The 9,852-nt window shown below is 35.0% G+C and overlaps 1 protein-coding gene across 2 annotated transcripts in view; it reads left to right on the forward strand.

Annotated features, from left to right (window-relative positions):
* Positions 1-9,761, forward strand: part of LOC106873594 (low-density lipoprotein receptor-related protein 6) — a 699,058-nt gene extending 689,297 nt beyond the window's left edge. For both annotated transcript variants that reach the window (XM_052965592.1, XM_052965587.1), the window contains 5 exons: positions 600-803; positions 3,696-3,948; positions 6,140-6,327; positions 7,282-7,434; positions 8,105-9,761. In XM_052965592.1, the coding sequence (XP_052821552.1) occupies positions 600-803; positions 3,696-3,948; positions 6,140-6,327; positions 7,282-7,434; positions 8,105-8,487 (1,181 nt within the window). In that variant the 3' untranslated portion in view covers positions 8,488-9,761. The remainder of the gene's footprint in view (positions 1-599; positions 804-3,695; positions 3,949-6,139; positions 6,328-7,281; positions 7,435-8,104) is intronic.
* Positions 9,762-9,852: the final 91 nt, after the last annotated feature.

The raw sequence follows: 9,852 nt of genomic DNA on the forward strand, positions 1-9,852 counted from the left end.
CATTAAGTGGAAATTTTCAAATTTTGTGTATTGATGTTGCCAGTACCGCCTGACTGGCCGTCATAGGATTTTCGAACGAGATCGTTGCCAGTGCCCCTGGACTGGCTCTTGTGCGGGTGGCACATAAAAGACACCATTTTAAGCATGGCCATTGCCAGTACCGCCTGACTGGCCCTCATGCAGGTGACACGTAAAAGCACCCACTACACTCTCTGAGTGGTTGGCGTTAGGAAGGGCATCCAGCTGTAGTCCTCAGTCAAATCGTCCAACCCATGCTAGCATGGAAAGCGGACGTTAAACGATGATGATGATGATGATGATGAAAGCTGTGGTGCATTTAGAATAACTTAGTAGCCCTTATTTTATATTATCTCTGAGATTTATAATAATAACACAATCCCAGATATATTAGCACTGCTCTAAAATTAATCTTACCTGAACTTTACTGAGGGTCAGCTACTGATCAGAACAGAAGTCATTGTTAATCTCAGTAGCTGGAAATTCTTGGTGTCAATCAAGTGATCAGTTATAGAGTATCTGTAAGAATATTTTCTTCCATCCAAAGTTTAAATCATTTCTCTTTTTCTACTTGATTACAGAAACCAACTGCAACTTACCTAAAATTACAAATGGTAGATTTGTTTGTGGCACAGACCCACCGCAACTGGCAATGTGTTATATTACCTGTGAAAATAAATTTGGTGTTAACCCTCTTGGAGTGTTCACAGAACCATTCAACTGTAAAGTTCTTGACAATATCCACAAACTAGAAGAGATCATGAAAACACAGCAAGCATGTTTAAGTAAGTTGGATTCTTTGAATTTAAATGAAATATCAAATAATTCTTCTAATTCCCTAAAATTCATCAAATTATGTTTTTTTAATCATCATAATCATCAAGACTTGGGATTTGTCCCTTTAGAATTTGATTTCATCCTACAGGAATTGATAAAAATAAATACCAGTCATGAACTGGGCTCTATTCAGTCAACTGAATCTCTTTTTTATTCCCCCCTAAAAAGTGAGGTTCTCCATCTTTATTAGAAACTATTTTTGAAAGCAGTCAAGTAGAAGGAGTTGTATTTATTTGTAACCTTATATAACAAATAAGTTTAACACCAGTTGTCTGCAAGAGTTCTTGAATACTATTAACCTAGGTCTGGTACCATGAATTTGTTAAAGAATTAGAGAATAAATTCCAAAAGAAGTCTAGAATTGAGGTTTTACAGGAAACCTTGCAAAGCTTTTGTTATCGAGAAGGAGATAAAACTCTACTAACATGTGTGAATGTACAGCTTGTAATCATTGTGAAAAACAAAATTTATTATTATTATTATTATTATTATTATTATTATTATTATTATTATTATTATTATTATTATTGAGCTGGTAGAATCATTAGCATGCCAGACAAAATGCTTAGTGGCATCTCATCCATCTTCATGTTCTGAGTTCAAATTCCACGGAGGCCAACTTTACCTTTCATCCTTTCAGGGTTGATAAAATAAGTACCAGGTGAACACTGGGGATGATGCAATCAACTTACCCCCTCCATCAGACTTGCTGGCCTTGTGCCAAAATTTGAAATCACTATTGTTATTATTATTATTATTATTATTATTATTATTATTATTATTATTATTATTATTATTGCTAAGGTGGTGAGCTGGCAAAATCATTCGCACACGGGACAAAATACTTAGCAATATCTCACCTGTCGCTATGTTGTGAGTTAAAATTCTGCTGCGGTTGACTTTGCCTTTCATCCTTTCAGGGTCGATAAAATAAGTACCAATTGAATACTGGGGTTGATGTAATCAACTCATCCCCTACCTCCCCCAAGCTTGCCCTTGTAACAAAAATTTGAAATAATAATTATTATTATTGCTATTTCATATACACACAACAGATTAAACTGTTGGAAAAGAAAAATTCTTAACATTAGGCTACAAGTAACTTTAGATGTCAAGAACCCACCTAAGTATCCAAGTTGTCCCTAATAACACTCTTTTCTGGAGTTGTACTAAAGTTCCTAATGTATCTATAACTACAGGGATACATTTTACCTGCACTTTCCACAGTCTCTGTAACTCAATGGCTACATTCTAGTACTTTGCTATTTTATCTATGCCTCACATATTGGTTTTCTCCTCATTTGGGACTGTAAAGTCAATTACCTATCACTTTCTATTTTCTTTGTCTACTACTACTAAATCAGTCCTTCTGACTTTTATTACTCTATCCATCTGAATGTTAAAATCCTACATCTCCTATTTCTTACTTTCTAGCACTTTATTAGGTTCATGTTCATACCATTTATCAGTATAGTCAAATCCTAGCTTTTTATATAGCTCCCAGTGGATCATTCTCCTAGGTCGTCATGGTTTTTCTTGTTTTCTTTTTGTGCCAGTGTGCTACATTCACTTACTATATGAGCAACACTTATCTCTTTTGATTTACATAACCTACATTGGAAATCTGCCTGGTTTTTGTCTCTCTTGACTTTCATCCAATTAGTCCTCAATGCTTGATCTTGTGCTGTTACTAACAAAATTTTTGTTAGTAGCCTTTTCAGCATCGTTTAATGTCCATATTCCATGCATTTTGGTTTGGCTCAGGTTTGGTCTTATTCCTGGTAGGAATTATGTGGATAGTGGGTTACTACCTGTAACCTTAGGTATCCACAAGTTTTCAGCAGTTCTTCAAGTGCTTAAAACCCTACTGATAATCTTTGCTGTCCCCATGAGACAAACTTTGGGAGCTCTACTGGGCATTCTGATTCAATCTCTTTCAGCCATTTGTTATTATCTTGGCTTACTGTTAGCCATTTGTCTATTATTATTATTATTATTATTATGATTATTATTATTATCATCATCATCATTATTATTATAAAGATAAAGATAGAAAATGGACAGAGCCATTAAATCATTGAACAGAATGCTTTGTGGTATTTGTTCCAACTCTAGCACTTTGAGTTCAAATCCTGCCAAGATCAATTTTGCCTTTTATCATTTTGGGGTCAATGGAAAAGGTACCAATCCAAGATAGTAGATTAGCAGAACTGTAAAAACACTGAACTGGATGTCTTGCAGTATTTACTTCTGCTCTTTGTATTCTGAGCTCAAACCCTGCTATGGCCTACATGAGTTATAAACTTAACCTAACACTTGGCTTAACACCACCGCCTGACACCATAGTTGCCTTTAGAAGAATACCACTCTGTTGCAAGCATTCAAACCAAGCTTCTGGTTTGAGGAGATCTTCCACCTTCTCTCCCATTAATAGCAGAGATCTTACTTTCCCTCCTAACAAAAAACATTAAAAAATGTCTGATTTGAATTGTTGCTAAGATAATTGTTTTTCAGGTTGTTATTGTCATCACTGATAGATGTATTATTGTTTTCTGGACAGAAACATTTTAAATTCTTTTAAAAATACAGATTTCTTGTTCAAATCTAATTTGGTATTGGTTCATGTCCAAGAATGAGACACCTGGTAACAAATAGAGGTCAAAGCAATCGAAACATAATGAGATGTAAATATTCTGAAGTTAAGATTAAAAGTCTGAAATATTATAATTTTATGAAATGTGTTACTGTTATTCTTATTTTTTTTCAAAACCTCAGTTGTTAAATAATGTTTTAACTTGTCTGTTCTAATGTTAATTATTTCACCATCATTAAATACACAGATAACCACCATCCATTCAAAGTACAGCAAGAATTTGAAATACAGTTCCAAGGCAGATGTGAACAGGATGACTCTAGCCTACACTCAAAACTTTCATCAGCAGTTACCCAATATCTTGAGGCCCAGAACCATTGCTGGGATGTTAAATGCAACTTTAACAATATTACAGTCCTCTGTGGACCAAGAACTGATGGACACAGATATAAGCGGTCTAATTACTTCACTGTTACATGGAACATCACAATAAACAATGTGTAAGTATCAACAGTCTGTAATGATGATGATCATCAACTGCACTATGGCTCTTTTGCAGACACACACACACACACACACACACACACACTCACACACAATAGTGTTACAAAGAGAACTGGATAACTCAAGTAGTGTAAATGTTTTTATATTTACTGGAGCTTATGTTGGTGTCAATTGTTAAATTATTTCAATACTGGCAGTTCTCCATCAGTTTTTTCACTTGTCTTCTTTAGGTAGTCATCATCATCATCATCATCATTTAGCATCCACTTTTTTGTGAATTTCAGGTTTTTCAAATTATCCAAATTTGTATATTTCATTCAGATGCTATTTGCCTGCAGGTGAATATAATGATTAAAACTTGCATTTGTAATTAAATTTGTTTGTTATCTCTTTCTTACAGCATAAGTGTTTTGTGACTCTATTTCAAATGTGAAATTTTTCTGTAATACATAGATTGTATAGTCTTGTGTGGATGCAAATAGGGTGGAATTCATTCTTGAACTGACCATGTGATGTTGAAATTTTCAACCCTTCAATTTAGATAAGACCATGCTATTCATTCTTTGCATTTGAAGGTAGACATATAGTTTAGGTAGTGGCTTCTGCAGTTACCTTCATACATACCTATGCATAATTTGATTTTATTGGTGTTGTTTATTACAGAAGAATGATATACTATGGTTTTAAACAGATATTAATAGTCGAAGGGATATTACTCTTTATTTCTGTAGTTGTTTCTTTGAGATTTGAGATATATTTTCTATTTTTATTACATTGCTAATATTCATTGTGCAGCAAAACTAAATTTAGTGCATTGTTTGTTGAATAGCTTCCTGGATTTGTGCTCAAGGAGATAGGTTGTGTATCTTTTAATATGTAAAAATGCTTAAATTATGTATGATTTAATATTCAGACTGAATGTCTGATTGAACAAGCTCACAATGTACTTCCCATTATTTATACTATTGTTCCCCTTCTTAGGTATGAAGCCAATTTTTTTCTACTACACTATTTTAGTAGTTCATATTTTTTACAGATTCTTTATTAGAAACAAGGTTTACTTGTATTCTAATAAGAAATCAGTATAGCTGTTGATATCCTCAAAAGGCTGATAAAAGCTGTAAAAATTTACAATAACTGGAATACTTCAACAGTTTGTTGACACTGTTTGAAAATTACCATTTTAGCATGATGAAAGTGTTTAAGATAATAAATGCATGTATGTGTATTGGTATACACACACACACATGCGCTACAAACACATACATAAGCTTATAAATACTTACAAACTTATATAAATATACACACACACCATCATCATCATTGTTCAATGTCTGCTTTCTATGCTGGCATAGGTTGAACGGTTTGACACAAGTTGGCCAGGAAGAAGACTGCACCAGACTTCTGTGTCTGTTTTGACAGGTTTTTGCAGTTAGGTGCCCTTCCTAACACCAACCACAAAAATCATGCGAAAACAGAGAGAATAGTAATTATCATCTATTATATTGCAGTGCTAACAATAGATTCCTGTGGTGTATAAATAAACATCTGTCATTGTAGAAAGTGGATGGTAAAAGTGTATGTACAATAAACAGAGTGAGGGAGAGATTCAAATGAACACTACTGGTACATGCAGAATTGCTGGCCTTGTGCTAAAATTTGAAATCATCATTATTACTAGTAGTTTTTCTTCTTCCTTCAATTTTATTTCCATCTCTTGTCAAGTGTCTTCCCACCACCTAGAGCAAAGAAGCTCACTGTATTCATTGATAGGCTATTAAAATAAACACACCAGATTGTTCACTTATAAAATGTTATGTAAAAACAAATATGTATACATACATGGAAGGCTATAGTTCTCACAGCAAAAATGCTCTTCTCAAAATGTGTGACGTACTAGTTGAAACAATTTCTTGCACATCTTGTACTGATGGTCAACCAGAAATCATTCTCAAATGATTTTCAGTTCCTTGTTTGATCATTCCTATTACTCCTCAACCATTAGTATTGTAACTGACAAAATACTTCCTTTAGCTCTTTACTAGGGTCAATAAAATAAAGTTTCAGTTTAGTATTGGGGGTCAATTTAACCAACTAACTCCCTCTAAATTTCAGGCTTTGTGCCTCTATTAGAAAATAATTAATTTTTATTTATTATCACCACTGTTGTTCTTATTTCTATCATAGGCAACGTCTACCTAAAACTGAAATTCGTAGCATTCTGGAGGCTTTTGAACAAGAACTTGCCTATGTGGCCGAACTTTTCTCAATCAATGTACATGACCGAGAATATAAATCTGTTCCTGGAAGTGTTAAAGCATCAGCCCCTTATTGGCAGTGTAAATCTGGTGAAATGCTGCAAGATGAATACTGCAGTAAGTTACTTCTTTTCTTCTATGTCTTCAACTATTGTTTCTTTTACTCTTGTTTCTATTTCACATCCTCACATATACACACACAGCCCCCAAATACCCTTTAATTGTTATGCTCTCAGACACACACACACACACACACACACACGATCATATATGTATGCACTTTCATGCATACTTGGCTCAAGCAACATACACAACAATCAAATATATTCACAGATACTCCCTATAACCTTCACCATAAGATCTTCGTACTATATTCATCGATGCACAACTAACACACATACACACACACTTCATGCAAGTACTTCCACACACATATACCTTAATAGCGCACTTGCTCACAGTTACTTCCTTGCTCTAGCACACATCGAACTTCTTTCCCTGCCTTCACTTCTGGTCACTCTAACCTTTCACCATTTTCAACATGACCTGACACAAATTAAAATGCATTTCTCCATTGTCGTCATTTTCCCCACATTTTTTATGCTTCTGTTTCATTTTTTGTAACTAATAATTACACTTCGTTTTCATTTTACTTTCTGTACTGTTATATTTGTCATTATTTTTAATCACATGTACACACAGTCACACACACACACACACAGTCACACACAAACACACACACAGTCACTAGGTCACGGGTTCAATTTCTTGATGGGGCAGTGAGTCATGTTCTTGAGTAAAACACTTCATTTCACATTGGTCCAGTTCGCCTTTTGGTGGAGAATATTGGCCTGCCCACCTAGCCAGCAGGATGGTGTCATTTGAAGGCTAAAACAATGCAAAACGCATTGTGATTAGCGATGTGTAACAACATCTGATAGCCTGGTTGGTCACGTGATCACATAATATATATATACACACATACACACACTCATCATACACATGCATACATTCACACACTCAAACTCACATACTCACGCTAATCTCTTCTTTCATTTGTATATTTGCCAGTTCCTTGCCCCCCTGGTTCAATGTTGAATGTCACATCACAGAGGTGTACTTTTTGTATGGTTGGTTTCTACCAAGACAAAGAAGGCCAAACCAGCTGTAAACTCTGCCCTGATGGTGTCAGCGCAGCAGAAGGCGCTACCAGCCTTGAATATTGTAAGTACTTACACATTGATTTCTGTATTCACATACACAAACACACACTCTGTGTGTGTGTGTGTGTGTGTGTGTGTGCGTGTGTTTCTTTCTCTCTCTCTCTCTCAATCTCAAGCTCTCTCTCTTTATAATATATAAAATGAATGAACAAAGACAAGAAAGGACGAAGAGGGACAAGTTTTCACAATGATGTTATTAGTTTCTTGCTTTGGAAAGAAAAAGGAAAAATGTGTATACTAATGTGTATACAAATAATTAACATAGACAGCGGTGTGCACACACACACACACACACACACAATATGTAAATAGATTGTTATCCCTCTCTTTTTCTCTCTCACTCTCTCTCTCTCCCTTTCATTTTCTCTCTCTCCTCCTTTCTCTTCCCCTTCTCTTTCTCTCTCTCTCTCCCTCCCTCTCTCACACATACACACCCTTTTTAAGTTCACTACAAGAATGGGGAAATGGGGAAAAAAACAGGTTTCATAAATTGCAGTTTTCTAAATTTCAACATCATAATCATCACTACCATCATCCCTATCATCACCATCATCATCATCACCCCTAATCAGCACCATCATCATATCATTCCATCAGTACCATCATCAATCTTTTATTCCAATCAAGGCATTCTGTATTCTATATTCTCTCTGCATCTCTTTGTCTTTCAGGCATCTCCATACCAGCCATTGATGAAATGAGTAAATTCCTCATTATTACTACCTGCACGTTTGGCTTTGTCTTCCTCTGTCTTGTGATCTTCATGTACCTTCAGTACCAGCGTCAGCAACGGAAAGCAAGTAATCTCAAAGCAGCACCAACCCCAAGGAATACAACAACAAGTGTGTATGTTGCTCCTCCTCCATTCCCCCGTGTCAAGCCAGTGAATGGCAGTTTTGAGACTCGAGACTACATGTACGTTCATGAGTATGAAGACATAGAGAATGCTTCCCAGGTATCAAAGATGCCAAACCCCAATATAGATGCACTTTATCGAATTCCGCCACATATGCAGCGAAGACTGGCTTCCACAGAAAATATCTATGATGACTGAAGAATTTAACCATGCTCATTTGCATATACATCCATACCTAACAATTTGAATAATTGTATACACACACATTCACATATATATGTGTGTGTGTATATATATATATATATATATATATATATATATATATATATATATATACTCATATATATATAGACATATGTGCACATAAGCATTACACACAGACAGACATATGCATACACTCACATACACACATATACATATATGCCTATGGAAAAGATTTATTATGAAATAATGAAATGGAGTGATGATTGGAGCAAAGAATCTTTCGGAAAACTTGTATATTGTTTGTGGCCTTCCGCTGGCAATCATAATAAAAATGCTGTTTAATGTCTGGTATGGGACAGTGCTTGTCAGTATGTGTGCGTGTGTGTGTGTTCGCGTGCATGCATGTGTGTGCGTATACACGTGTGTGTGTGTGTGTATGATTATAAAAGGATGTACTTGGCTTCAAGGAGTACTACTGCATTAAAGCTTCACCTCTTCTACAAGAATTACTCTTTCTTCTCATCTCTTTGCCATGAGTGGAGTCTGAAGGAATTAGGAAAAGGAAAAGACTCAATGTGGACAACAACAAAAAAAAGAAACAAAAAAAGAAAATTCAAGAACATTTTTATCCTAACCTATTTTAATTATTGAGATATCTTCTCTCTCTCTATCCCTCTCTCTCTCTTTGTCCCTAAGTCTCTCTCTCTCTCTCTCTCTCTCTCTCTCTCTCTCTCTCTCTCTCTCTCTCTCTCTCTCTCTCTCTCTCTCTCCTGTTGCCTTAATGTGTCTCCCTTTTATCAACTCTCTTTTACTGTCCAGTTATTCTCTATTTTCACATTACTTACCAAACTGTTCTTCCCTGTAGACATATTCCCTCCTACAGTTTGGTCAGTATGTTTAGCACTCCCCTCACCCCTCAGCCTATCAAACATCTATATAATTATACCCACCCTCCTACCTAATTATCTATTGATTTCTTACCTAAATAGATAACTTGTTAATTAAAATAAACAATAACAATTAAAATGACAATTTGGTAGATATTTATAATAGACACAGTTGAGGGAAGAGGTGGAGACACACCTAGGTTATTTATAGATACTGTTGGGGAGGAGGTGGGAACATACCCAGGTTGTTCTTACAAAATGTGGATTACAAAATATCTTTATATATACATACATACACACACACTCACACCTAGGTACATACACACAGATAAGTGTGCATGTATATATATTCACACACACATATATATACACATACACACACACACACATATATATATATGTATGTATATATATATGTATGTATATATATATATATATATATATATATATATATATATATATATATATATAT

This window comes from Octopus bimaculoides, chromosome 1 (assembly GCF_001194135.2).
Source record: "Octopus bimaculoides isolate UCB-OBI-ISO-001 chromosome 1, ASM119413v2, whole genome shotgun sequence".
NCBI lineage: Eukaryota > Metazoa > Mollusca > Cephalopoda > Octopoda > Octopodidae > Octopus > Octopus bimaculoides.